The sequence below is a fragment of the Microtus ochrogaster genome, unplaced genomic scaffold (assembly GCF_000317375.1).
Source record: "Microtus ochrogaster isolate Prairie Vole_2 unplaced genomic scaffold, MicOch1.0 UNK15, whole genome shotgun sequence".
In the NCBI taxonomy this organism is placed as follows: domain Eukaryota; kingdom Metazoa; phylum Chordata; class Mammalia; order Rodentia; family Cricetidae; genus Microtus; species Microtus ochrogaster.
The window spans coordinates 1,042,157-1,069,806 of NW_004949113.1; the positions used below are offsets into that span (position 1 = coordinate 1,042,157).

Consider the following 27,650-nt stretch of genomic DNA (forward strand, 5'->3'; position numbering starts at 1 on the left):
TCAGACTCTGAGCATCACCGACTGCTCTTCCAGAGGTCCTGAGTTCAATTCCCAGCAACCACATGGTGGCTCACAACCATCTGTAATGAGATCTGGCGCCCTCCTCTGGCGTGCAGGCATATATCGAGGCAGAATGTTGTATACATAATAAATAAATAAATCTTTAAAAAAAAAGAATAGATCAGAGGCCAGGGCCTGGTCAAAGATGTGTGGGCTGTCTCAGACTCCTGGGGTAGGATAGTCAAGGTGAGTTTGGTAGACAGTTGGGTGTCAGGGTCAGTTCAGGTGAAGGCAAAGATGTTTTGTGACTGGGTGTCAAGAGGGAGAGAGAAAAATTCATCCTTGAGGTTCAGGTCTAAGAAACAGGAGGTCTCTGAGGGACAAGTGGAGTGTGTGAGGGTTAGCTACAGACAGGATGGAGAGGGACCACTGTAGAGGAGTTGGTGAGCTGGAGATCTGGAACCAGGCAGAGGGCACCATTGGGCTTTTTAGCTGCAAGTATAGGGATGCTGACGTGGGGAGATAGGGGATGAAGTAGCTTCTTTCCTAGGAGGTTAGAGATGCTAAGCCTAAGGTCCCTGAGGCTCTGGGTGGAGAATGGGTACTGGACTTGGGTAATGTACCAGGTAGGTCCCTGTAATTGGCTGATGATGGGGAAATGGTGTTTGTCAACAGAAGGTTCTTGGGTATCCCAGACTTGGGGGTCTACCTAGAAAGCTGGCAAAGGAAGTAGAGTGTGGAAGTAGTGTTGGAACCAGTAGGTTGGGTGGCTAGGAGGAGGAGCAGGGCTGTCGATGAGCTTGAGGTCAGGCAGCTGGAGGGAGCAAAGGAAATAGATCCCCAGTAATGGGACAGGACAGGTTGGCACTGCCAGGGAAGAGTGAGTGAGAGGGACGTCCCTGAAAACGCAGTGGGGTGATGGGGCCTGGTGAGGTTTATGAGCCTGTCCTCCGTCCTCTTACCCCAACAATAGGGAAATGAGGAGAGGTGAGTCCCCAAACTGTCAGGACCGAGTAAGTGACCCCAGTGTCCAGGAGGAAGGAAATGATCTGTCCTGATATCATAATGACTGCCTGGAGCTCCCAGTTGGAGCCGGCAGTGGTCAGGCCCAGGGAGCCCAATCTGATGTCCCCATGCTGCGAGGGACACCGGGGCAATCAACAGTCAATGCCCCTCTTGGCGGCACTTTGAACATGGTCGGGGTGACCTGCAGGGTGGGGGGGTAAGGTAAGGCTGGGCCCAGTGACCCTCCTCACCACATTTGAAGAAGGGACCCAGTGATCCTTGGACTTTAGAACATAAGGGAGCCTGGGCAGTCACTGAAGCTGGTTGAACGGCCTTGACTAGCATTTGGTATTTTTTGTTTACAGGGCTTTCCTCTCTTCCACGTTACAATGTCAGGATTGGTCACCCTGTACATGCCTGGAAAGGGGATGAGGACCGAGGGAAGAAATAGACTAGACAAAAGAACAGAGTTGGGAGGGCTTGAGTCCTGCAACCGCCTCAAGTATTACTCACAATCTTTATATACCCCAATCAAAAGGGGAGGGCAAAAGACTTCCTTACCATAACACAAGGAACAAGCAAGAAGAACGTATAATTACCTCCTTATAACTCAAAAACACCTGTAACCACACCCTGAGTCAAATCTTATTGTCTGGCCTTTGAGGAGCAAAGCATCCAGTAGCTACACCTTTGGCCAAAGATCCTGCTATTTGGCCTTGAGGAGCAAGAATAGGTTTGAACTCTCTGACCTTTAATCAAGATGGAACGGATTCAAAACTGTGGGCTCCCACAGTACACCTTAAAGGCCAGTGTCAAGACTTAGGGTTTTGTTTTTTGTTGTTGTTTTTTTGTGTGGGTTTTTTTGTGTGTGGGGGGGGGTATTGAGACAGGGTTTTTCTGTGTGGCCCTGGCTGTCCTGGAATTCACTCTGTAGACCAGGCTGACCTCAAACTCAGATCCACCTGCCTCTGCCTCCTGAGTGCTGGGATGAAAGGCGTGCACCACCACCACTGGCCTAAAGTTAGGTTTTTATGCTTGCTCAGCAAGGACTGCCCAGCTTTATGCATCAACATTTCATTCTGTGCTGTACACTCCTCCCTGTACCGGGGAGCATTCTTCTGCACCACCCGCCTGTCCACGGACATTCAGACCATCTCTTCCTTTTGGTGCTGCTGTGAATGTTGGTGCATGAGCGTTTGCTTGAAGACTTGTTATTGACTCTCTGGGATATAGACCTGGAGGGGGAATGGCTGGCTCATTGTTTGTTTTTGAGAAAGAGTCTCATATATTCCAGGCTAGCCTTGAACTCATTATGTAGCTGGGGATGACCTTGAACTTCTGAATCTCCTGCAGCCATCTCCTGTGTGCTAGGATTACTTGCTCAATTTATTCAGTACTGAGGATAGAACCCAGGGCTTCATTTGCCAGCTATAGGTGGAAGATTCTATGTTGCCAGCAGCTCCCAAATCAATACAGAGGCTTAATATTAATTATAAATGTCTGGCCAATAGCACAGGCTCATTATTAGCTAATTTTTATATTTATGTTAACCCATATTTTTATCTATGCTTTGCTATGTTGCTTGATACCTTTTCTCATTACAGTATGCCCATCTTGCTTCTCTCTGTGTCTGCTGGCAACTCCATACTCCGCCCTTTTTCCCCCCAGCATTTTCTTTAATAAAAAAAAAAAATCATGCTAGGTGGTGACGGTACACACCTTTATTCTCAGCACTCAGGAGGCAGAGACAGGTGAATCTCTGAGTATGAGGCCAGACTGATCTACAGACAAAGCAAGTTCTAGGACAGGCTCCAAAGCTACACAGAGAAACCCTTTCTCAAATAAATAAATAAATTAAATTAAATAAACCAATCACAGGGACATATATTTACAGTGTAAAAGAATATTCCACAGCTGGCAACCACTCTATTAACTGAGCCATATCTGAAACCCTCATGTTTATTTTTGTATCTGAGGCTATCCCTCATGTTTATTTTTGTATCTGAGGCTATCTCTCATGTTTATTTTTGTATCTGAGGCTATCCATCTCTGTGTTTAATGGGAAGGTGCGACTTTAATAATTGTAGAGACATCACATTTGAGAATTCTCACGAGTCTGCTTGGTGTGACCAGAGCTTAAGTGGAACTGCATAGCTGTGTGGCTACCTCACCAACCACCACTGTCATTATGAATTCTGTCTGCAGGCTCACCTGACTGATTCCCAAATTGCTAGGCCAAACCAACAGCAACACAACAACACTTATCTATTTATCTAACACTTACAGTGCATTAGGTAGTGTAATTAGTCTGCAGGTGACTCACAGGTATATGGGAAAGCAGGGTGCAGCGGCACTTACCCATGTAAATGGGCAGTCGGGGCTCAGGGAGATCACGAGTTCTAGGCCAGCCTAGCTACACAGTGAGCCTTGTTACGTGAACTCTTCCTGAGACGTGAACACGTACTATCCACCCCAGACTGCGCACCGATGGCAGAGTTCTCTCCCTCTGAAGGAATGTCACAAGGCCCAAGTGTGAGGATGATGATAGATGTTATGCACCAAGTATCAGGTACCACAACAGAGAGATCTTGGGACACGTGAAGCCTCTTTCAAAAAACAATATTACTAAAGCCTATAAATGGGTGTGTGTAGACTCAGTGCACATGCTTGTTTTTATTTGTTATTATTGGGGGGTTTCTTTGTGTAGCCTTGGCTGTCTAGTACTAGCTCTGTAGACCAGGATGGTTTCAAACTCACATAGATCAGCCTGCCTCTGCATCCCGAGTGCTGGATTAAAGGCGTACACCACCATGCCTGGCTAGGTGCCATTTTCTATAGTGGATCTGATGTTCCCTGTGGATACCAAGCAAGGACGGTGCATGTGTGACCGTATAAGTGACACTCCATTTCCCTTCCTGACTCCCGTGGCACCAGAATGGAGGATGAGAATTGCAGGCTCTTTACCATGGGGGCTGGGCCCAGTCAGGGTTGGGGTCTCTTGAATGGCTCACTGTCTGTGCTTCCATCTCATGGCCCTATCCCACCCAGAGGACCCACACTGCAGGGTTTATAGCATTCCTGTCAGCTCCATAGAGTTTCCAGTGAAGGTCTTCAGTCTCCAAGCTTGGACTGATTTGAAGGGCTCCCTCTTGCTAAATGGCTCAGACCCCAACACAACTCAGGCAATTCAAAGTCAAGATAATTTGTGGCCCCAACCCCCAGCCCTTCTGCTCAAGGAGGGATAGAGCTATGGCTGTTCTGGGCCCCCTACCTGATAGCAGCTTAAAACATCTGGTTTGTCTGATAATGCTTGAAAGAGAGCTGGTGCCAAGTCCCGCCATTAGCACCACCATTGGTGCTGTTTGTTGGGGGAGGATAGAGAGGGGTACAGTAACCCAGTTGGAGGTCAAAGGGTCCCAAAGTCCTTTCCCAAGAAATCCATCCTTCCTGGTCTATCCCTTTTCCAAGGAAACTTGTGCCCAGACCCGGGAGGCCTCTCATTTCTCTGGGGGAGGTGGGGAGGGTAAGTGGGAATCAGGCCCTTACCTGAACCCCAAAACTTTGGAGCCCCAATCCCTTGACTTCTGACTTAGTTTACATACAGAATTGGTTTTCAGGGACCCGTTCCCAAGCAGGCCAAGGTGAGGTCTCTGTTCCCTTGAAAGTAACACACATACCGCTACCACCCTCCTGCCTTGCCTGTGTCTTATCAGGGAAGACAGCCAATCAGACGAGGACAGAAAGGAGCCCTCCAAACCTTATAGCTCATGAGGCAGAAGAGGGAGACGTAGGCCTGAGGCCCAGGGTGGACATCAGCCAGTCATGGCAGCAGCTGAGACTGCCTTGTCCTCCATCAGTACACTGGCCACGCTGGGCCAGTTCCTGGACACCCAAGAGGACTTCCTCAAGGTGGGGCCAATGGGGGGCCAAGTGGTCTTGCTGTGACCTAGGGCATAGCACTTGGGGGTCGGGCTTCTATCTTACTTTAGTATCTTTCTCTGTCCAGGGTTTTTTCTTGGGGGGGGGGGAGGGTGAGCCTGGCTTGGGGTACTGTTCTAAGGATCTGAGAGCAAGGTGAGGCCTGTTTCTGTAACAGGAAGCTGAGTTCTGAGCTCACCACCTTAAGAGGCTAGCCTCAGACAAAGTCCCAGATAAAGGTTTCCTGGGATTCCCAGGCTTTGAGATGTAACCCTTGTTGGGAGATGTGAAAAGGCAGGTTAGGGCTGGGGGAAAGAGTCAAGTCTGCCCCTTAGCCTCCCATTTTTGAACTCTGCGACCCCTTCCCCCATCCTGAATGCTGTTCTCGGTAAGTGTCTTATCTGTCTCTAGCCAGACCTAATGGACTTGTCTGGAGCTGAGATGGGGGTTAGGGGAACAGTGTGGGGGAAGCGATAGGCACGCAAACCCCTCGACCAACCTGCCCCAACGGTGTTTCCAGCCGGGACTGCATCAGGGCCAGGTACTGGGTGCCCACCATTCAAGCAGTGCGCTCCCTCCCGCAGTGGTGGCGCCCCGACGAGACACAGGATTTGGGCCCGGGTCCCCCGGAACTCACGGGACCATCCCTTCACGTGAGTCTGAAATCGCAGCCCCCTCCCGGAGAGGACGAGGAAGATGAGAGGGACGTGACCTGTGCCTGGGATCCGGATCTTTTTCTTACCAACTTCCCAGGTCCCGAGCCGCCAGGCACTCCCCGGACCTGTGCTCTGGTGCCCAACGGGGCTCCGGTGGCACAGTACGCGCCGCCCGAGGCTCTGGGCGGCTATGCAGGTGGCCCAGGGTTGGTGGCCGGGTCTTTAGGCTCCGAGGAGCACACGGGCTGGGCGCACTCCGCCCCGCGAGCCCCAGCCCCTGAGCCCTTCGTGGTCCCTGACCTGGCCCCGGGATCTGTGCCCAAGGCGCAGCCTGCATTCTCCGATTCGCGAGCGGGCTCGGCAGGCAGTTTCTTCCCGCGGACCGGGCTCGGGGTGCCCACGGCTCCCAGCGCCCCCTACGGGCTGCTGTCAGGGTACCCTGCGCTGTACCCCGCGCCACAGTACCAAGGGCATTTTCAGCTCCTTCGCGGGCTCACGGCGCCTTCTGCCGGCCCCGCCGCGCCCCCTTCCTTCCTGAATTGTCTGGGGCCCGGCGCTGTGGGCACAGAACTCGGGGCCACCGCGCTCGCGGGAGACGCAGGCTTGACCCCGGGAGCCGCGCCGCCCAAGCGCAGCCGGCGAGCTTTGGCACGAAAGAGGCAAGCGGCACACACCTGCGGGCACCAGGGCTGCGGAAAGAGCTACACCAAAAGCTCGCATTTGAAGGCGCACCTGCGCACGCACACAGGTAAGGGCGGGGCCGAGCGGTGGGGGCGGAGCCGGGAGCCGGAAGCGGAGCGAAGGGTGGGGCCGGAGGGTGGGTAGAGGCGTGGCTAAAGGCGACCCCAGAGCTAGAGCCCTGAAATGGGATCCTGAGACTCTTGGCTAAAGTCTTATAGGGGCGCCAGGCGGTGGTGGCGCACGCCTTTAATCCTAGCACTCGGGAGGCAGAGGCAGGCGGATCTCTGTGAGTTCGAGACCAGCCTGGTCTACAAGAGCTAGTTCCAGGACAGGCTCCAAAACCACAGAGAAACCCTGTCTCGAAAAAACAAAAAAAACAAAACAAAAAAAAAAAGAATTTAAAAAAAAAGTGTCTATTATAGCGAATTCCAGAAGCCAGGGGTTCATAGTGAAATCCTATCTCAAAAATAAATAAATAAATAGACAGATAAGTAAATGGGTGTAAACAGAGGACCTGGGGAACATTTTGGGGACTTCAGGGTTAGAAGCTGATGTGTAAGACCTGCTTTAGAGATGGACGGAGGAGCAGAATGCAGGATGAGAGCAGCCAGAGGGAAGGAACTAGAGGGGCGACCCGGGGGAGGGTACAAGCTTGGAAATACCAGAACTCAGGGTATGGCCGATATTCACGTGCACGCTCCGGTTGGAAGCGTCTGGGATCCGGACATAAGGCGGGCTGGAAAAAAAGAGAAGAAAATGCTGGAAGACAGGATAGGAAGAGAAATCAAGTCATACCAGGAGTGCAAGACAGCTGTGGGCCTCCCGAGCACGGCAGGCCCACGCGCCAGGTGTCTATGGGAAGAGGGGAATCACTGGAGACAGGGCCGTGACTGGACATCAGCGGGAGGCTCTGCCAGTGCCTGAGATAGCTGGAACACTGAGAACAAAGAACGAAGGTGCAGCCACTTAAGGTCTCAGGCAGGGGACTAAAAGGAAGTGGGATAGATGACTGGAAAAGAGAAAACCCCAGGATCGCAGCTGCAGATCCAGGAAAGGGCCAGGCTCATAGAGGGCAGCTGTGCGCCCTTCTTTAAACTGTGCGGGCTAGATGAATAAACCTAAGACCTGACTCCACCTCATAAAATATGCAAATCAGAGCTGGATGTTTGGACCTTGGTACTCACAACTCCCCATCCTTCAGGAGAGAAGCCTTATGCCTGCTCTTGGGATGGCTGCGGCTGGAGGTTCGCTCGCTCTGACGAACTGACGCGCCACTACCGGAAGCACACTGGCCAGCGACCCTTCTGCTGTGGACTCTGCCCACGTGCCTTTTCGCGCTCTGACCACTTAGCTTTGCATATGAAGCGTCATCTCTGAGCTCCAGTCCTGCACAGACCCAAGAGTGGATCCAAGGGTGGTCTTCCAAAGGATGGGCCAATATTGGACTTATAGCCCTACAGACCTACCCAGATCAAGAACTGACCCGTAGACAATGCAAAGGAGCCTTCAACAGAATCCTCACACGTCCCCGGGGAGCCACACAGAACCATCTGATGGCCCCACAGACCCAGCAAGACAGACCACCAATAAATAAACTCAGATGGACCCTTACCAGTGCAGGAGTGACCCTGAGTCTTGTGGAGTGGGGTGAGAGTTCCCAGAGTCTAGAAGGGGCCTTCATGCGGTCTTTCAGCTGCGATTGTCGTTGGTATTATTAAATTCTCCTGTATAAAACCGGTGTCAGCCTCAGTGTAACATGGGCCTGGAAATTAGGAGCATTGAGCCCCCAGCAGGTGAGAGACTTCTGTACACACACCTCCTACATCGTCTAAAACACATTCGCTTCTGATAACCCTCCCCCACCTCAGCAGTGCAATCTTCATAGCCTTTCTCCATCAAGATCACCTGTTGTCAACCCAGGGACATGGACAACTGTCATCTGCCTCCTCCCCACCTCCCTTTTTTCTTTTTCTTTTTTTTTTAATACTTATTTATTATGTATACAATATTCTGTCTGTGTGTATATCTGCAGGCCAGAAGAGGGCACCAGACCTCATTACAGATGGTTGTGAGCCACCATGTGGTTGCTGGGAATTGAACTCAGGACCTTTGGAAGAGCAGGCAATGCTCTTAACCACTTGAGCCATCTCTCCAGCCCTCCCTTTTTTCTTAAGATATGATCTTACTATGTAGCCCTAGTTGGCCTGAAACTCTGCAGACCAAGTTGGCATCAAACTCATAGAGATCATCCTATCATCCTGTCTCTGCCTCCTGAGTGCTATGTCTTTCTGTCTGTCTCTCTTTCTGACACAGGGTTTCTCTGTGTAGCTCTGGCTGGAACTCACTCTGAAGACCAGGCTGACCTTGAGCTCAGAGATCTTGTTGTTTACTCACTTTGTTTTGTCTTCAGGTCTCAAAAACAAAAACAAAAGCAAAAAACTGGACACAGAGGTACATGCCTTTAAACCCAGTACTTGGGAGGCAGAGCTGGGTGAATCTCTGAGTTGGAGGCCAGTCTGGTCTACAGAGTGAGTTCTAGGACAACCAGGGCTACATAATATAGAGACTCTGTATTTAAAAAAAGGTGGGGGAAAGGGGGAGAAGCATGGTGCTGCAGGCCTTTAGGCCGAGCATTCAGGAGGCAGGTGGATTTCTTCAGCTGTAGTGAGTTCCAGACCAGCCAGGGCTATGGTGCTACAGGCTATGGCAGAGTGCTCAACAGTCCCTGTATTCCTGCCTCACCACAACCCAAAGTGACTCCTGGTCAGTGTCACAAGGAGGGCCAGAAAACTTGCAGAACAGACAGAGAGAGGATGCAGAAGGCAATGCACCAAACCGGGTATGGTGGAGCACACCTCAATCCCAATACTCGGAGGTAGAGGCAGGCGGATCTTTGTGAGTTCAAGGCCATCCTGGTCTACAGAGTGGCCAGGCAGGACAGCCAGAGCCACACAGAGAAACCCTGTCTTGATCCTGTCTCAAAAAAACCAAACAAACAAAGCAAGCAAAGTGTCTAAGTAAGCAAGGGTGAGCCAGCTGGGTGTGGTGACTCATTCACACTGGGAATCTCAGCACTCGTGAAGGTGAGACAGGGAGGTTGTAAGTTAGAAGTTACTCTTGGCTACAGAGTGAAAGGGGCAAGGGTGGAGAGATGCCTCGGTGGTCACAAGCACCTACTGCTCTTTTAGGGGCCCTGAATTCATACCCAGCACCCAAAGACTGCTTATGACTACCTGTAAGTCCAGCTCCTGAGGTCTAACACCTCTGGACATCTGCCAACCCTGAACATGGTATGCAAAACTCTCGAGGGCACAAGCAGATGCACATAGCTGATATTTAAGAAGTTGGAAGAATGGCTCATATTTATAACCTCAGCCCTCACTCAGGAGGCTGAGCAAGGGTTGAGAGTTCCAGGCCAGCCTGAGCTTACAATGAGACCCTGTCTCAAAAAAATAATAACCAATAAGAAGACTCAGCCTGTAAAGGTTTCTGCTGTCAAGCTCGATTCCCCAAGCCCCATAAGGTGGAAGGGGAAACTCCCACAAATTGTCCTGGCTTCCACATATATACAATGTGGCTGAGCGACTCTGTGATTTGAGCTCTTGGGTGGTAGAGGCAGGAAGATCAGGAATGCAAGGGTCAACCACGGTGTTAAGAGGTCAGAAAAGGAACCAGAAAACTGTCAGGAAAAAAAAAACAACAGGGTATTTGGTGCATACTTTTAAAACAGTTTTTCAGAGGCAGATCTCTGTAAGCTCCCGGTCAGCCAGGGCTACATAGTGAGAGCCTGTCTCAAACAAACCATAAATAAAAATTCATAAATAAAAATTAAAACCATAAAAAAATTAAAACCATAAAAATAAAGGGAAAGAAAAATAGGGTCTGCTTAGGCATCCAAATGATACACAGACATACATACATGCTGGCAAAAAATACCTTCTCCAAAATGTGCCTGCGTTATAGAGCGGTAATGGAGTAAAAAAAAAAAAATCAGAAATTGGAGAGCCTAAGAAGAATCATGTGACAGACAATGCCTAAGGGCGGGGTGTGTCCAAGGGTGGCGCCTACCCGGGGCTGAGTCGCCAGAAACTGGAGGGCGGGGTGGGGCCTGGAGGGGGCGGGGTCCGTGGGAGGGACCTCGCCAGAGGAAGCCCCGCCTCGGTGCTCGGGGCCTTGCGGGCGTCGCCTTCACCCTTGCGAAACCCCCACCCAGGTCTCAGCGGGCTTTAGGGGGAAGTGAGTCTGGACCCCGTGACCCGGCGGTCCTGGGTCTTTCCACAGATTCCGCCGCTGCCGCCTCATGGCAGCGCCGAGCTCGCTGTTGCTGGCCGCGCTGCTGTGGGTCCCTGCCGAAGCCCTGAGCTGCTATGGAGACTCCGGGCAGCCTGTGGACTGGTGAGCAAGGAGCTGCCTGCCCGACTGTCCCCTCAGGCTGCGTGGGCACCGGCGCAGGCATTGGGATTGAGGCGCTTTTCAATCTCAGATCTCTTCATTCCCCCGCCTGTCTTCCCTGCCCTCCAGGTTCGTGGTATACAAGCTGCCAGCGGACAGCGGGTCTGGGGATAGTTCATGGAAGGGTTTGAAGTACAAATACATGGATCAGAGCTCCGATGGTTGGCGCGACGGTGTGGGGTACATCAACAACTCGGAGGGAGCCGTGGGCCGCAGCCTGCTGCCGTTGTACCGAGGCAACTCCAGCCAGGTGACCGAGTGCTGTGGGAACCGGGGCTGGATTACTGTGGCGGGTCCCACGGGGAAGGGGGATAGTTACGTGGTCTCTCTGCATTCTTCCAGCTGGCCTTCCTACTCTACAACGACCAGCCTCCTAATCCCAGCTCAGCTCCGGACTCTTCCAGCCGTGGTCATACAAAGGGTGAGGCTTAGACTGGTGGTCCTGGAGCCGCCCTGAATTTCTTTCTTATTTATTTATTTATATTTTATTTGCATTGGTGTTTTGCCTGCATGTATGTCTATCTGAGGGTGTCAGATCTTGGAGTTACAGACAGCTGTTAACTGCCATGTGGGTGGTAGGAATTGAACCTGGGTCCTCTGGAAGAGCAGTCAGCACTCTTAACCACAGAGCCATCTCTCCAGCCCCCCTGAATTTCTTGTAAATTTACCCAAACTAATCTGTGACCTACATAAAGGGTGGGTGGAGGGATCTGCCCCATCCAACCGTTGACCGGAGTTTCCTGTCTGTTCCTAAGACTCCAGCCCTCCGAGACCGTGTACCTGGTTGCAGATGAGCTGGCTCAAGGGGTCTACTTCCAGCAGCTTCTCTGACCTCCTTCTTGTGCTTTAGGTGTTGTGCTCCTGGACCAAGAAGGGGGCTTCTGGCTGATCCACAGTGTGCCGCGCTTCCCACCCCCTGTGTCCTCTGGTGCCTACAGCTGGCCTCCTAACGCTCAAACCTATGGCCAGACCCTACTCTGCGTGTCCTTCCCCTTCTCCCAGTTTCTCGAGATTGGTGAGTGGAATCGTTGAGGTGTGGTAATTCTCAAACTACTTGGTGTAACCAGTCTCACGTTTTTTCCCGTGGCCTTCCCTTGTCTTCCAGGCAGGCAGCTAACCTATACCTATCCCCTGGTCTATGACCACAAGCTGGAAGGCATCTTTGCCGAGAAATTACCTGACCTACAGAAGGTGATCAAGGGTTACCATGTCCTCCATGAGCCCTGGAACAATAGTGCGACACTCACGTCACAAGCTGGGGCCACCTTCCAGAGCTTTGCCAAGGCTGGGAAATTTGGAGATGGTGAGTCCTGGTGTTGAGGGGTAAAGAGCACTTTCTTTGACAGCCGCAAGCCTGAGGGCAGGGCACATTTAGAGCCAGTGTCTCTGCGAGTCATATTACAGTAGCAGCCTGAGTAGTAAACATTCAACAGGCCAGCTGGGCAGACGGCACATATCTGTAATCCCAGCACCATGGCGGCTGAGATAGGAGCTCGAGATCGGCCAGCAGACCTAGGTTCAAGTGTTGGTTCTGGATGTGCGGTTTATGATATGACCCAAGCCTGTTTGCTCATCTGAAAATTTAGAATATTGATGCTTTCCCTAAGTGGGTTGTGAAATAGTGTAGGTCCTTTGGTAAGGACTACCTTGTTCTTGTTTTGTTTTGTTTTTGTTTTTGTTTTGGAGATAGGGTCTCAATGTATATCCCTGACTAGTCTGGAACACACAAGAGACCCACCTGCTTCTGCCTCCTGAGGGATGATTTTAAAGGTTTGGGCCACCATGCCCAGCCTATCCTTTTGTTTTTGAGGTAAGGTTTCACCGTACATTGCAGGCTAGACCACCTGAGATTCTCTTGTTCCAATTTTCAGAACGTTAGGATTGCAGATGTGACCTGGCTTGTTGGTAAGGGCTATTTAGGTTCATGTCACTCCAGAATTAGGCAGTTGAGCTCCTAGAAAGATGCTGGCCTAATGACTCTAACAGCGGCCCTCCCCCTTCCTTTGCCTGCAGACCTGTACTCTGGCTGGTTGGCAGCAGCCCTCAACAGCGACCTACAGGTCCAATTCTGGCCAAATTCTCGAGGCACCCTGCTTTCCAACTGCTCTGGGACGCACCAGATTCTTGACGTGGATCAGACGGGCTTCTCTGGCCCATCTGGACCAACCTTCAGGGCCACAGAAGATCACTCCAAATGGTGTGTGGCCCCTCAAGGGCCTTGGGCCTGTGTGGGTGACATGAACAGGAACAACGGGGAGATGCACCGAGGTGGGGGCACACTGTGTACCCAACTGCCTTCCTTTTGGAAGGCCTTCCAGTCCCTGGTGAAGGCCTGCAAGCCCTGTGAAGAGAACAGCTGACCAAGAGCCCAACGGAGCAAAGACTAAAAGAGTCAGGGACTAGCTGGGCATGGTGGCACTCACCTTTAATCCCAGCACTGAGAAGGTAGAGGCAGGCAGATCTCTGAGTTCGAGGCCAGCCTGGTCTACAATGTGAGTTCCAGGACATCCAGAGCTACACAGAGAGAGTGTGTCTTGAAACCCCCACCCCGCAAAAAAGGGACTAGTTTGGACTTGAATTTGTTTGGGGGGTTGGTTTTGGTGGGTTGAACCCTGGAGCCTGCCACACGGTACATATGCACCTACACAATCACTGTACTGCTGAACTCCACCCTCTGCCCTATGAGTCTGAATACCAGTCCAGCCTCTTCCTAACTGGAAGGGACTAGTTTGGACTTGAATTTATTTGGGGGGTTGTTTTTTAGCTTGCCACATGCTACACAATCACCGTACTGCTGAACTCCACTATGAGTCTGAATACCAGGCCAGCCTCTTCCTAACTGGATACTTGATAGTGCCTTAACCTCTTTGACTGTCTACTGATTGTAATATGGGCATCGCAACTCATTCTCTAGACGCTGTAATAAAAGGAATTCTGTACATGAGGCTGTTACCTTTCTCTTCAGACGGACCCTAGGACACAGTGGTGGGACCACCACTTCCTAGGTCTGCCCCAAGCTGTTTTCATGTGAGGAACTGGCATTGGATGGGACTCAGGAAGGCTCAGCTGACTACCTTCCCACTTCTACCAAGCACAGGAGCCACTCCTTGTCCCGAGAGGAAAGTGAACCCCGGAAAGCTCAGGCAGCACGGGCACTTTATTTATATGTGTACATATGTATACAGGCATCTGTACAGCACAGGGCCAAAGGCCTGCTCCGCTATGGGCCTAGAGGTGTGGGGCTGGGTGCCCCAGTTTTGGTCAGGCCTGCGGAAGTCACGGCTTCAGCAGGACACCGGGAGTTCAACCCTGTTTCAGGCTTGGCGCCTGGGACCACAAGGGAAGCAGGTGGGATTGGAGGAGCTGCACTGCGGGACACATTCTTTGTTGGGACTAGGGCTGGAGTCTGGGGGTCCGGAGAGAGCTTAGGGGAAGCGGGCTTGGAGCGAGGTCCGCTTAGTGTGGTCCGCTCTTCCACCTCCTCGAGCACCCAGCGCTCCCGGCCCCTTGGCGCTTCAGGCACTAGAGGCACCAGGGCTACAGGTTCTTTCAATCCCTTGGAGTCTGTGCCCAGAGGCTGAGCTGTCTGGGTCTTGACCCCTGGCCGGGCAGGCTCTACAACAATGGGCACCGGAGGTGGGCCTGCCTCGCCAGAGCTACAGCGCCGGCCTGTCTCATGTTCCTGCACCGGGCTTAGCGCCGCCTTGGCCAAGGCCCTGGCCACCCCACCTGGGCCATCCTCAGTCTGCACGCTCTGGTGCCTCGTGCAGCCCGAGTCACGCTCCAGGGTCCGGCTCCCGGGGGTTGTCGCGCGAGGCGGGGTGCAAGCCTCTGCACCTCCAGGGGACTCCTCTTTGCTTGACGCCATCGGCCTCGGGGCACCCTCCGGTAGCAACGGGTCCGTGCCCAAACTCAGGGGCGATTCCTGGCGGCCCAGGCGTCGCACGGCGACCTGCCGGGTCGTTCCAGGACCCTCGATGGGAGGCGTCTCACCATCGGACTCGGCGAGGCTATGTAGCGCCAGCTCACCGTGGAAGTCCTTGCGGAAATCCGGGTGACCCACTTCGAGGCTGTGTTTGCGCAGTGCGCCTTTCTTGTCTGAGCCCAGCGAAGCCCCCAGCTTCTCCGCTGACTGCACCCGCTTGAGCAGCGGCGAGCGCGGAGGCTCTGCACTCTTGGGGCGCGGGCGCACAACAGGCGGTGAGGAGTGCAATTTGGCGGGGAAGCTCTGCGTGGTGTGCGAGCTGCCCACCGTGTGGCCTGGCAGCGGCGGCGGCGACGCCTGCGTCGGGGATGGCGTGTGCGCCAGTGGTGACAGCGGGATGTTGCCGGCCGATTTACAGCGTGCAGAGCGGTACTGACGGTGTAGCTTCGGTGAAAGCCCGTGCAGGGTGCTGGGCCGGATGTGGTGCGACGCCGATGACGCGGGGGAGTTAGGCGTGCTGGAAGCTGGGGAGCTACTCTGTGATGAGGCGCCTGCAGGCCAGAGAAGGTGCAAGCCAGCTGAGCACTGCAGTGCCCCGTCCCCTACCCCGCGCAGGCGCAGAACCTACCTAGGTACGCGGAGTCAGGCGTGGAGCGATAGCTGTGCGTGGGCGAGCGTGCTGGTAGTCCGTGCGTGGGCGAACCGGGAAGACTATCGCTGGACGACAAGGACCGGTTCAGTGAGGACAGCGATCTGCTAGTGTGCAGCAGGTTTGACTGTTTTGTGATCTTCCGGAAGAGGGAGCTGCGCTTCTTGCTGGGGGATTAATACCAAAGGGTCAGCTCTCCTTAACTCTGGAACTCTGGGTTTTCACTCTTCTGGATTGCAGCCCAGTAACTGCCTACCCCTTCCTAGCTTTCCCCTTTCCCTACATCCCATCTATCGAAGCAGAACTCTTGGCTCGATCCTGGTTGGTCATGGCTACTCTTTTCTGGCCACTTGCAATCCAAGCCAGAAATCCCAAACAAACTCGGCCTCTTCTGGGCCCGCCCACATATTTTAGTCACGCCCCTTCGCACTCAACTCTCTTACCCGATTGGTTTGCTTCCTTCACTGAAATCCTCACTTTGGTCCTGACTAAATTTACTAATCAAAACTGCTCCCCCCACCTCTTTCTTAGACAGGGTTACTATATAGTTCTGACTGTCCTGAAACTATGCAAATTAGGCTGGCTTCCAACTCACAGAGATCTGCCTGCCTCTTGCGCACTGGGATTAAAGGTGTGTGCCACTGCGGCCAGCTGTCAAAACTGTTCTCTTTGTAGCTGGAGAGATGACTCAGCAGTTAAGAACAGTGGCTGTTTTTCCAGAGGACCAGGGTCGGAATCCCAGCACCCACATGGCATCTGATAACCACCTGGAACTCTCGTTCCAGAGAGTCTGGCACCCTCTTCTGGCCTCCTTAGGCACCAGGGACACACGTGATACACATCAACAGAAGCAATCAAAACGTTGATGCAAGGAAACAAAATCTAAAACAAAGCAAAACTGTTCTCTTGGGGCTGGAGCGATGGCTCAGTGGTTAAGAGGGTATATTGCCCTTGCAGAGAACCTGGGCGCCTCTTTTGGACAGCTAGCTCAGAATGCCTGTCACCCCAGCTTCCAGGGGAATCCGACCCATGCCCTGCTTTGGCCTCCACAGGCCAAAACATACTCACTCATATTCATATACACTCATATTCACAGACACACACTATGCATAATTAAAATAAATCCTTTTAAAATTTAAATAAACAGGGGCTGGAGAGATGGCTCAGCGGTCAAGAGCATTGCCTGCTCTTCCAAAGGTCCTGAGTTCGGTTCCCAGCAACCACATGGTGGCTTACAACCTGGTGCCCTCTTCTGGCCTGCAGGCATTCACGCAGAGAGAACATTGTATACATAATAAATAAATAAATATTTTTTAAAAATTTAAATAAACAAACTTTTCTCTTGGATCTGGGGAGGTGACTCTGTGGAATGAAGACCTGGGTTCAATCCACAGGGCAAGCACATGTGTGTGCGTACACACGCACACGCACACACACACACACGCGCACACACACACACACACACACACACACACCCCAGTACTCCCGGTCCCGCCCTTTCCCTTAGCCCTTCCGATGTATAAGAGAAGAACTTACAGCCATGCCCCATAATATAACCACATTTGCAAATCGCACACCGTGTTAGTCCTACATGACTATCTGGCCTAGTGACCTCCCAGGTGAGCTGATATTCCCGGGAGGAAATCCTGGAAGTGAGGACGTAAAGATGCATTTGTCGTGATACTTCCATCACTGAATAATGCTGGATTGTATTTCCTTTCTTTCCTTCCCGTCCTCTATAGGCTCAAACTGGCCTTTAACATCCAGAGGTCCTAGCCGGGCGGTGGTGGCGCACGCCTTTAATCCCAGCACTTGGGAGGCAGAGGCAGGCGGATCTCTGTGAGTTCGAGACCAGCCTGGTCTACAGAGCTAGTTCCAGGACAGGCTCCAAAACCACAGAGAAACCCTGTCTCAAAACAAAACAAAACAAAACAAAAACAAAACACCCAGAGGTCCTCTTGCCTCAGCCTCCCAAGAGCTGGAATTACAGGGGTGCCCCCACCAGATGGTCTGCTTAACTGTATTCCAGGTGGCTCAGTCTTGTTGTTGTTGTTGCTGTTTTGGGTTTTGTTTGTTTGTTTTCGTTTTTCAATACAGGCTTTCTCTGTGTAACAGTTCTAGCTATCCTGGAACCAGTGTTTGTGTTTTGTTTTGGAGACAGCATCTCTCTGCATACGTCCTGAACGAGACCAGGCTAGCCTTGAACTCAGAGATCAGCCCGTCTCTGCCACCACACTGTCTTTGAACCTTGGGAATTGGAGACTGCTGGAATTAAAGGCCTGTACCACCTTGCCCAGCCAGTAGTAATCTTTTGTCTCAACCCCTCTCAAATCCTGTTGAAACAGGTCTAACCTGATCAAGGGCTAATCCACAATGCTTTTATTTTAAATAGTTTCCTTCCCGGGCTCCCCCCTACTTTCCCAGCCTGGGTTTGATTGGCAGTCTTTACTTCCCTTCCTTCCTACCCACCGCACTTTCCCTTCTGTTCCTAGCATCTCCTGCATCACCCATTGTTAGCAGAATAAACTACTTATGGTCCTGCCCACCTCTCTTGGCCATCTTTAGCGGAAGGCCTCTTGTTCCTACGAGCCATTTTAGCCTTGTAACTGCTGCGCCTGGCAGGCCCAATGCGGATGGAGGTGTTTTCAAAGGGTGTGGTGGTCACAGCTACTTTGTTGCCGCTCTGGGAGAAGGGAGGGAAACCCATTGGTTAGAGGCTGCTGGGTCCTGTTCCACCCTCCCTCCGTGGACGCCTTTCCTTTCCACTCACCTTCAGGATCAGCTCCACCACCTCGGGATGCACCATGCCGTGCACAGGTTCACCGTTCACGTGCGTGATGAGGTCCCCAGCACAGAGCCCCGCCTCTTGTGCTGGACCCCCTTCCTCCACGTGCTGTAAGTGGGAAAACCCACAGGGGCATGATTGAGGGGTGGAAAAGGAAGAAAGCTCCACACTATTTGCTCTGGCTCTTTATGAAATAGGCATTATTCTCCCCATTGCACGGACAAAGAAATTGAGATTAGAGAACTAAGAGAGAGAGCAAAATCTCACCTAGACTATCCTGCCCTTCACCCTAAGCATTGTGTCCCCCCCATTCCCCAGCCCGTGAGACTCACCCACACAATATGGTGGACACTGTAGACATCTGAGTCGCCCATGTAAACACGAATGGCACGCAGCGTGAACCCGTATTTCTTGCCTGAGCGTTGGATGGTGATGGGGGAACGGAGTCCACTGACAGCGGGTGAGTAGTCCCGGCTAGGTGAAGAGTCCCGTGACGATGGATTGGAGGAGAGAGATCGAGGGGACATGGGACTAGCAAGGGGTGAGCCTCCGTGTGGGTCCACTGCAGACACAAAACAACGGTGAGAGATCAGGACAAACCTCACAGTGCCACCCCAGTGTCTGTCGTACACGCCTTCCAAGTCAAAGCCCCATTGCAGGTTCTTCATTGCTCCATCCTGACAGCAAAGGGCCAGAGACAGGGCAGGTGCACCTGCCAATCACCACTGCAGGGAGCCCCTTCCCTGGCGGGTGGGGCCCAGCTTCACCTGCAGGAATCATGACGGACAAGGCGGTAGCCGAGGCTGACTTGATAACTTTGCCCCCAGTTCGAGAAGGTCGCTTCTCCACAGCAAGATCTCCAGACAGCTGCTGATGCCTGGCCCTTCGCAAAACCAGGTCATTGGTGGCCCTGGGACCTGATGGGTCTCCATCCTTGGAGGGTGGGCACAGGTCACCTGAGTGTGAGCGCTCAGCTGCAAGAGAGAGCAAGAGCTATCAGGTGAGGGGCTTTTCACGTACTTTTCCTGTTCCGTATGCTGCACAGAACAGCCGCAGACCCTGTGGTACAACCTCTGGCCCTGGACAGCAGCACCAGCCTTCCATTTGGCTGAATGACAGCCTGGGATAGTGAGTGTTTTTATTTATTTGTCTGTTTGTTTTGAGAAAGGGTCTCAGTTTGTAGCCCTGCCTATTCTAGAACTCACTGTGTAGACCAGACTGGCCTTGAACTCACAGAGATCACCTGCCTCCCTGGAACTGAAACTGTGAACAGCTGTGAGCGGTCCTGTAGTTCAGATCCTGGGAACTGGACCTGAGTTCTCTGAAAGAGCAGCAAGTGCTCTTAACCACTGAACTATATGTTTCCAGCCCCCGAGTGATCTTTATAAAAGGAAATTAAGCTAGCAACCCCCCACTCGCCTCATCCCCACCTCAGTGGTACAATTACCAGCTCTTCCAAACTACACTTCTTTTTTCTTTTGTTTTTTGTTTTGGTGTGGTTTGGTTTTTCGAGACAGGGTTTCTCTGTAGCTTTGGAGCCTGTCCTGGAACTAGCTCTGTAGACCAGACTGGCATCGAACTCACAGAGACCCGCCTGCCTCTGCCTCCCCAGTGCTGGGATTAAAGGCGTGCACCACCACTGCCCGGCTTTTTTCTTGTTGCTGTTGTTGTTGGAGACAGGGTTTCTCTGTAGCTTTGTTTTGTAGCTGTAGTTTTGTTGTGTGGCCTAAATTCTGGATCTTAAGCTATAGCCCCAGGAACCCCACTGAGTCTCGCCTACCCTGGTAAGCTCTCTCAGTGGTAATACCCTCAGGCAGGTGCATGTCCAGTGTGTGGGATCTTGCATACACTGTACCATGTACAGTCATTGGATACTCAATAGATGGTCCCTGGGGAACTAGAGAAGGCACTCACAGGCCTCCGGGTCTCCAGGAATAGAAATGCCCTCTCCTTGAGCTGCCTCTTTGGGGAGGCGCGTATCCAGTGAGCTAGAGGGATCGGAGCTGGGCCGAGGAGGCCTGCGGAGTCGAGCCTCATCTTCGTCCTCCTGAGGGGCACTGAAGCGGCTGGGCTCCAGCAGCGCCGAGAAACGTCTGCGCGCTCCCAGCGGGGGGCTGGCCTCCCCCTCCAGGAAACTGGCTTCAGACGCTGAGAAGCGCTTACTGCACAGAGGGCGGCCAGATCAGAAGGGACACTCCCATTCGGCCCCGCCCTGGAGCCCCTCTATAGCCCTGCTTACATCTCCGGGGAACCCCCTCTCCAGGTCTTCTCACGCAGGGTCAGGCCACCCAGTCCCTCCCGCTTTCCGGCCACCTTCTCCTCTGGGCCCTTGGCGCTTGGATCCCGCTTGCTGGCGCCTGATGCTGATACAGGGGTCTTGGGCTCGTGCTGCGACAGCTGCTCCATACTGCTGTACACCTAAGAGCCAAGAGTGGGAGATGCTGAGTCCGTCTTCCCGCGACATCCAGTCAGTTTTTCTGCAACCGCGCTCTGTCCTCCCTGGGCGCCGTCTGCTCAATTCTACAATTCACTGCAGTTCTGCCCTCCAGAACCCTCAAACTCAAGCCTGCCTGTTCTAGACCCTCCTGGTCCAGCTCCCTGACCGTTGTGCTCTCTACCTTCCACAGCTCCTGTCCGTAGGGCACCAGGCTGGGCCAGGCATCCCTCCAGTTGCTCAGTACTGGTTGGACCTTGCACGGCGTTGCCCCGCCCCCGCGGTCATCCTCAGGCCAGCCCAGTGGCAAAGGTTTGCCACGTAGAGCCCCACCCTCCACCCTAACAAGGTTTCTCCACTCCCTAGCTCCCACCCCTTCTGCAGCTTTCCAAACTGAGAACCCTGAGTGCCTGCGACCCTGGTGCCCACAGGCCTTCCAGCCCAGCCCGCCTTGTCGCACCTTGCTGAAACGCGGAGAACAGGAGGAGAACTGGCGGATCTCCACGGGCTCCTCCTCGGTGGTGTCGTCCTCGTCGTAGGAGTTCACATGGTGATACCTGTCCGAGCGGGCTGGAGAACCGCCGCCTCCTCAGAGCCCAGCCAGACTTTGATCTCGCTATGTCCCCTTCCAATTTGCTCCAGGTTCCTCCCCCAGACGCCTCCCCCCACCCCGCACCCATTCTCCAAATCTCTCTGCCTTTCCCCGAGTCTGGGGGAGGTCAAACTACCAGATCTGCGTTTACAGCACCCTGCACCCTGACTCCACCTCACGCTACTGCAAGTCTTGCTCCCTTCTGGATCCTAGCCCTGTCATCCAGGGCCCCAACCTGACAACTCCCCCACGTTGAGGCTCAACCCCTGTCCCCTACCAAAGTCATTACCCACGTCTTAGCTCAGGCACTGCTCCTAAGGTGGACCGCGCCAAATCCCAGGAGGCCACACCCCAAAAGCAATTTGGATCTTGTCTCTCTTTTTGCCTTCCTGGGGGTTGAACAGAAGTTCTCTCCTATGCTAGGCAAGCAAACACTTTACCCTTAAGCCTTGTCCCTAACCATTGCCTCAGTGACACTTTTCTTTTTGTTTTTCTTCTTTTAATAATAAAAAGTATGGGGGGCTGGAGAGATGGCTCAGCGGTTAAGAGCACTGCTGACTACTCTTCCAAAGGTCCTGAGTTTCAATTCCCAGCAACCACATGGTGGCTCACAATCATCTGTAATGAGGTCTGGTGCCCTCTTCTGGCCTTCAGGCATACACGCAGAAAGAATATTGTTTACAAAATAAATAAATAAATAAGGTTTTAAAAAAAAAATAATAATAAAAAGTGTGTGTGTGTGTGCGCGCGCGCACGCCCCCCCCCCCCCCCCCTGCATACGCGCACTCGAATTTGGGTGTAGGTTCCTGGGGAGGCTAGAGGCATCAGATCCCAGGTATCTGCCGTTACAGATGTTTCTGAGCATCCCCTGCCCTCCGCCAATCCCCACCCTCCCGCATGGGATATTGGAAACAGAACCTGTGTCCTCCACACGGGTAGTAAGGACTCTGAACCCTTGAACCTTCTTCCCAGCTTTTACTCACTTTTGCTTTGTTTTAATGTGTCTGAGTGTTTTGCCTGCGTGTATGTCACGGCGCCACACCCATGCCTGGTGCCCGTGACGGTCAGAAATGGATGCTGAAGTTACAGCTGGCTGTGATTTGGGTGCTGGGAATAACTGCTGAGCCATCTCTCCAGCCCCACCACTACCCTTCTGAGAGGGTCTCATTATGTAGCCATGGCTGGCTAGCCTGGAACTCACAGAGACCTACCTACATTTGCCTGTCAAGTGCTGAGATTAAAGCCGCATGCCACCATGCCCAACTTCAAAACGGTTTACTGTAGCCAAGGTAGCCTTGAACCTGAGAGGTAGTTGAGGATCACCTTGAACTCGAGGTAGCCCGGCTTCCCAAGGGCTGGGATAACAGACATTTGTCACAATGTCCAGATTCACTTTCTATTTTAAAATGGGGTCTCACCAAGTTGCCCAGGCTGTCCCTGAACTCTCTGTGACACAGAAAGGCTGGAGCAGCTTCAGCCTTTTTATCCTGACACACCTCAGATGGACCCTGTCCCAGCCCTCTTGGATCCCATTCTCTGCTCAGATCTGGCTTTGTGCCTTTCCCTACCGCCAACTCACTGTCAAAGTAGCTGGTGTCATCTTCTGACTCTAGATGGGGAATGAATTCTGCCTTCTGCCGCAGCAGCCCCGTCCAGTCGAGGTCTCGGAAGAAACTGTGCTGCTTCACTTCAAAAGCCCCACCTGTGGGCAGGAGACCCTGACAGCCTGCCCGGCCACCCTGCCACCCAGCCCTTCAGGCCACCTTCCACCCCAGGCTCAGCCGACTGTGCAGAAGGCCTCTTACCTGCCCCAAGTCGGACCAGGGGGTTGGTCTGCAAGAGGCTAGATATTAGGAGCTGGGCGTCTGTGGGCAGGGCCTCATCCCCTTCGGGCCACAGTATGTCATCTGCAAAGTGGAGGGAAGTTGAGCGGTCCAGCCTGCCCGTCTTTTCACAGTCCCACCTACCCACCTAGGAGGCACGTACCACTGATGACCTGTCCAAAGAGCTCTTCTGGGGTATCTCCGAAGAAAGGCACACAGCCTACCAGGAACTCGTAGAGAATGATCCCCATGGCCCACCAGTCCACTGGCTTGCCGTAGCCCTGGCGCAGAATGACCTCGGGCGCGATGTATTCTGGGGTCCCACACACCTGGGGGCAGGCGGTCAGCCTGTGCCCTGGCCACAGAAGGGGCCTCAAGGGAGAGCTGTGCCCCCCACCAGGCCCTGGGCCCCCGAGGTCCTTCCAGGTCACTCCACCCTTGGTGACCCCCATGCCCGCCACACACCTGTTTGTCCAGGAACTCCCGGGCATCCTTCTCAATGTGGCCTTCATATAAGTTGGTTGTGAGACTCATGAGTCCCATCTTGGAGAGGCCAAAGTCCGTGAGTTTGATATGACCCATAGAGGTGATGAGGAGGCTGCAGGCACAGGACATAAGCAGGTTTCAAAAGTGAGTCCTTTCCCTTCACCCCTGCGTCTCCCAAGGAACAGGACAGGGTTAGAATAAAGTCAAGACTCACTTGTCTGGTTTGAGGTCACGGTGCACGATGCCATAATTGTGTAAGTACTCAAGGGCCAAAACTGTTTCTGCAAAATACATCCGAGCCATCTCCACAGGCAGCGCTCCAATGTTCTTCAGGAGAGTGGCACAGTCACCACCTGAGAGTCAGGGTAGGGATTCAAAGAGGGGTCACCCTGCACCCAAAACCAAACACACAGCATGCACCGTGTCTCTACTTCCATTGTACCCATTTGCAGAAGGGGAAAACTGAGGTCTAGGGATGGAGCCAGTCTCAGAAGGAGCTGCACTCTCCTAGGCTCACCTCCTGCTATTAGCCATCCTCTGGCATTGGTATGACCAGCCCACTTTCTACATACGGACTCTGACTCATGTCTGACTCAGACAGGAAGCTGATGATTGTGACTTTTGTTTGGAATCAAAGACAGCATGACTCGACTCTTGAGAATTGAACCTTGAGGGTCAGAGTTTTTTTTTTTTTCATAGTAAGAAAAATATAACCATATTTATTAAACTGGAGGTAAGTCCTGTACAATAAAAGAACTTCTGGAAGCATCACAATCCCTGACTTAAAACTCTCCTACAGAGCTACAGTACTGAAAACAACCTGGTATTGGCATAAAAACAGACGGGAGGACCAGTGGAACCGAATAGAAGACCCGGATATCAATTCATACATATTCGAACACCTGATCTTTGATAAAGAAGCAAAAAATATCAAATTGAAAAAGTAAAGCATATTTAACAAGTGGTGCTGGCATAACTGGATATCAACATGTAGAAGAATGAAAATAGACCCATATCTATCACCATGCACAAAACTCAAGTCCAAATGGATCAAAGGCCTCAACATAAAGCCAGCCACATTGAACCTCATAGAAGAGAAAGTGGGAAGTACACTTGAACACATTGGCACAGGGAACCATTTCCTAAATAGAACCCCAGCAGCACAGACACTGAGAGAAACAATTGATAAATGAGACCTCCTGAAACTGAAAAGCTTCTGTAAAGCAAAGGACACGGTCAATAAGACAAAATGACAGCCTACAGAATGGGAAAAGATCTTCACTAACCCCACATCAGACAGAGGTCTGATCTCCAAAATATACAAAGAACTCAAGAAATCGGACACCAAAAGAACACATAATCCAATAAAAAAAATAGAGTACAAACCTAAACAGAGAACTCTCAACAGAGGAATCTAAAATGGCTGAAAGACACTTATGGAAATCTTCAACATCCTTAGTCATCAGAGAAATGCAAATCAAAACAACTCTGAGACTCCATCTTACACCTGTAAGAATGGCCAAGATCAAAAACACTGATGACAACTTATGCTGGAGAGGTTGTGGGATACAGGAAACACTTCTGCATTGCTGGTGGGAATGCAAGCTGGTACAGCCCCTTTGGATGTCAGTGTGGCGATTTCCAAGAAAATTAGGAAACAACCTTCAAGACCCAGTAATACCACTTTTGGGTATATATCCAAAGGATGTTCAACCGTGCCACAAGGACATGTGCTCAACTATGTTCATAGCAGCTTTGTTTGTCATAGCCAGAACCTGGAAACAACCTAAATGCCCCTCGATTGAAGAATGGATAAGGAAAATGTGGTACATTTACACAATAGAGTACCACACAGCAGAAAAAAATAACAACAGCTTGAATTTTGCAAGAAAATGGATGGAGCTATAAAACATCATTTTGAGTGAGGTAACCCAGACACAGAAAGACAATTAGCACATGTACTCACTCATAAGTGGTTTTTAAACATAAAGCAAAGAAATCCAGCCTACAAACCACAATCCCGGAGAATTTAAACAATGCGGACACTAAGAGAGACTTACATAGATATAATCTACATGGGAAGTAGAAAGTATAAAAAGACAAGATCTCCTGAGTAAATTGGGAGCATGGGGACCTTGGGGGAGGGTTGAAGGGGGAGGGGAGAGGCATGGAGGGGAGCAGAGAAAAATGTAGAGCTCAATGAATATCAATGAAAAAGTGAAGGGGGGAGCTGGAGAGATGGCTCAGCGGTTAAGAGCACTGACTGCTCTTCCAAAGGTTCTGAGTTCAATTCCCAGCAACCACATGGTGGCTCACAGCCATCTGTAATGAGGTCTGGTGCCCTCTTCTGGCCTGCAGGCATACAAGCAAAACAGAACATTGTATACATAATAAATAAGTAAATAAATAAACATTTTTAAAAAAAGTGAAGGGGCTGGAGAGATGGCTCAGTGGTTAAGAGCACTGGCTGCTCTCCCAGAGGTCCTGAGTTCAATTCCCAGCAACCACATTGTGGCTCACAACCACCTGTAATGAGATCTGGCGCTCTTTTCTGGTGTGCAGGCATACATGGAGACAGAATGTTGTATGCATAATAAATAAATAAATCTTTAAAAAAAATAGAAAGAGCTAGTTCCAGGACAGCTCCAAAACCACAGAGAAACCCTGTCTCGAAAAACCAAAATAAATAAATAAGTAAATAAATAAAAATTAAAAAAGTGAAAAAAAGAAGCCTGTCAGAATACAAAAACACAAAAAACTGGAGGTAAGGTGGGCAGGGAAGAGAAGGAGAAGCACATTCTGGAATGACTTCTCAAACCAGCACTCACACTGGTACCCAGATCAGTGACTGGGACACCGCCCTCCCAGCTGGCAGAGCCTTTCCTTCCCTAGGAAGAGCAGCAGCAGGAGGGTGACTGCTCCACCCACTCTGTTCCCTCTGTATTTCTCAGTTGGCATTCTGGGAAAAGGGAATTACCTCTGTCACCTGCAAGTTACTCAGAGCTGACAGTTCTTTCATTTAATGAAGAAGAGCAGGAGTGGCTGCTTAGGAGGAAGGCGGGAAGGCAGAACTGGAGGGCCGCACAAGCCCAATGGAGGGAAACCCACTCCGGGTCAGAGGTTTTTAAATGTAGGCTCCTGGCCTCCACCCAGGAGTGTTATTAGTCAGGATGCAGGTGGGACCCAGAGCCTTGCACGTGCTCAGCAACCACTCCACTCCTGAGTCACACTCCCAGCCCCTAATGGTGGCTTCTAGACGGATGTTTTACTACTGAACCACATCCGTCCTCGAATATCAGTATTTCAGTCTGCCTGATAGCCATTCTCCCTTTTTCTTACAGGGGGGCTGCCACTCAGGGCAGGGTACCTAGGTCAATATGCAGGAGGTTTATGTTCTTTTGCAGGAACATTGGCCATAGCACGGAATCTGCTGGGAGGCAGCCTTGCTACAGTCGGGTATATCAGGAGGGAACGTGCACATGAGAAAGTGGGGCTGTGTGATGGCCAGTGGCTTGATAAGATACGGCCACTCCTAAAGGGAGCACAGACCTTTCCATCAAGTGAGCTGATATATTTCTTTATTACATAATATAGGAAAAGATAGATGAATGGCTGGGGCTGAAACCAAACACACACAGGGTCCCGGGTTCAAACTCCAACACACCTCAGAAATAGAGAAAAATGGAAAATAAATGTAAAATATAAAGCAAGAATGATGATGTAAAGTATGAGCTTAGTTAGTTAATACTGTAATTATTTAATTAATTTATTTATGGTATTTTATTTACAATAATATTTATTATTAACTAAATCATAGCTGAAGCTGGCCTTGAACTTTCTCTACCTATGAAGGGCTGTGGACATGGCCCAGAGGGAGAGTCAGTGCCTAGAATCCCCCAATGAGGAGTGTGCCTGAGCACAACCCCCCCAAAAGAGCAGAATTATAGAGGGACAAACATGTGGAAAGTGAAAGGGGTGATGGGTGATGCTGCACCCCTCTACTCCCAGCTACCTGGAGGCTGGGGGATGCTGCACCCCTAGTCCTAGCTACCCGGAGGCTGGGGGATGCTGCACCCCTAGTCCCAGCTACCCGGAGGCTGGGGGATGCTGCACCCCTAGTCCTAGCTACCCGGAGGCTGGGGGATGCTACACCCCTAGTCCTAGCTACCCGGAGGCTGGGGGATGCTGCACCCCTAGTCCCAGCTACCCGGAGGCTGGGGGATGCTGCACCCCTAGTCCTAGCT

At 51.8% G+C, this 27,650-nt stretch overlaps 3 protein-coding genes across 5 annotated transcripts in view; 2 read left to right on the top strand and 1 right to left on the bottom strand.

Moving 5' to 3' along the window:
- The first annotated feature begins 4,772 nt into the window (after positions 1 to 4,772).
- Klf1 (Kruppel like factor 1) lies at positions 4,773 to 7,637 on the top strand. The gene is given in 4 exon segments (XM_005366979.2): positions 4,773 to 4,790; positions 4,792 to 4,914; positions 5,508 to 6,327; positions 7,462 to 7,637. Coding segments are annotated over 4 exon segments (1,137 nt in total).
- A 2,781-nt stretch (positions 7,638 to 10,418) lies between these two features.
- Dnase2 (deoxyribonuclease 2, lysosomal) lies at positions 10,419 to 13,677 on the top strand. Its single transcript, XM_005366980.2, has 6 exons — positions 10,419 to 10,655; positions 10,782 to 10,962; positions 11,055 to 11,133; positions 11,563 to 11,727; positions 11,818 to 12,015; positions 12,726 to 13,677. The coding sequence occupies exons 1-6, from the start codon at positions 10,561 to 10,563 to the stop codon at positions 13,070 to 13,072; spliced, it is 1,065 nt and encodes a 354-aa protein (XP_005367037.1). The 5' UTR covers positions 10,419 to 10,560; the 3' UTR covers positions 13,073 to 13,677.
- Positions 13,678 to 13,851: 174 nt separating this feature from the next.
- Mast1 (microtubule associated serine/threonine kinase 1) overlaps positions 13,852 to 27,650 on the bottom strand; it is a 37,762-nt gene continuing 23,963 nt past the window's right edge. For all 3 annotated transcript variants that reach the window (XM_026789173.1, XM_013353725.2, XM_005366981.2), the window contains 14 exons: positions 23,621 to 23,759; positions 23,386 to 23,518; positions 23,084 to 23,249; positions 22,903 to 23,004; positions 22,677 to 22,799; positions 20,966 to 21,075; positions 20,311 to 20,489; positions 19,986 to 20,233; positions 18,839 to 19,045; positions 18,404 to 18,633; positions 18,057 to 18,179; positions 17,833 to 17,969; positions 15,266 to 15,453; positions 13,852 to 15,188 (listed from right to left, as the gene is read on the bottom strand). In XM_026789173.1, the coding sequence (XP_026644974.1) occupies positions 13,933 to 15,188; positions 15,266 to 15,453; positions 17,833 to 17,969; positions 18,057 to 18,179; positions 18,404 to 18,633; positions 18,839 to 19,045; positions 19,986 to 20,233; positions 20,311 to 20,489; positions 20,966 to 21,075; positions 22,677 to 22,799; positions 22,903 to 23,004; positions 23,084 to 23,249; positions 23,386 to 23,518; positions 23,621 to 23,759 (3,341 nt within the window). In that variant the 3' untranslated portion in view covers positions 13,852 to 13,932. The remainder of the gene's footprint in view (positions 15,189 to 15,265; positions 15,454 to 17,832; positions 17,970 to 18,056; positions 18,180 to 18,403; positions 18,634 to 18,838; positions 19,046 to 19,985; positions 20,234 to 20,310; positions 20,490 to 20,965; positions 21,076 to 22,676; positions 22,800 to 22,902; positions 23,005 to 23,083; positions 23,250 to 23,385; positions 23,519 to 23,620; positions 23,760 to 27,650) is intronic.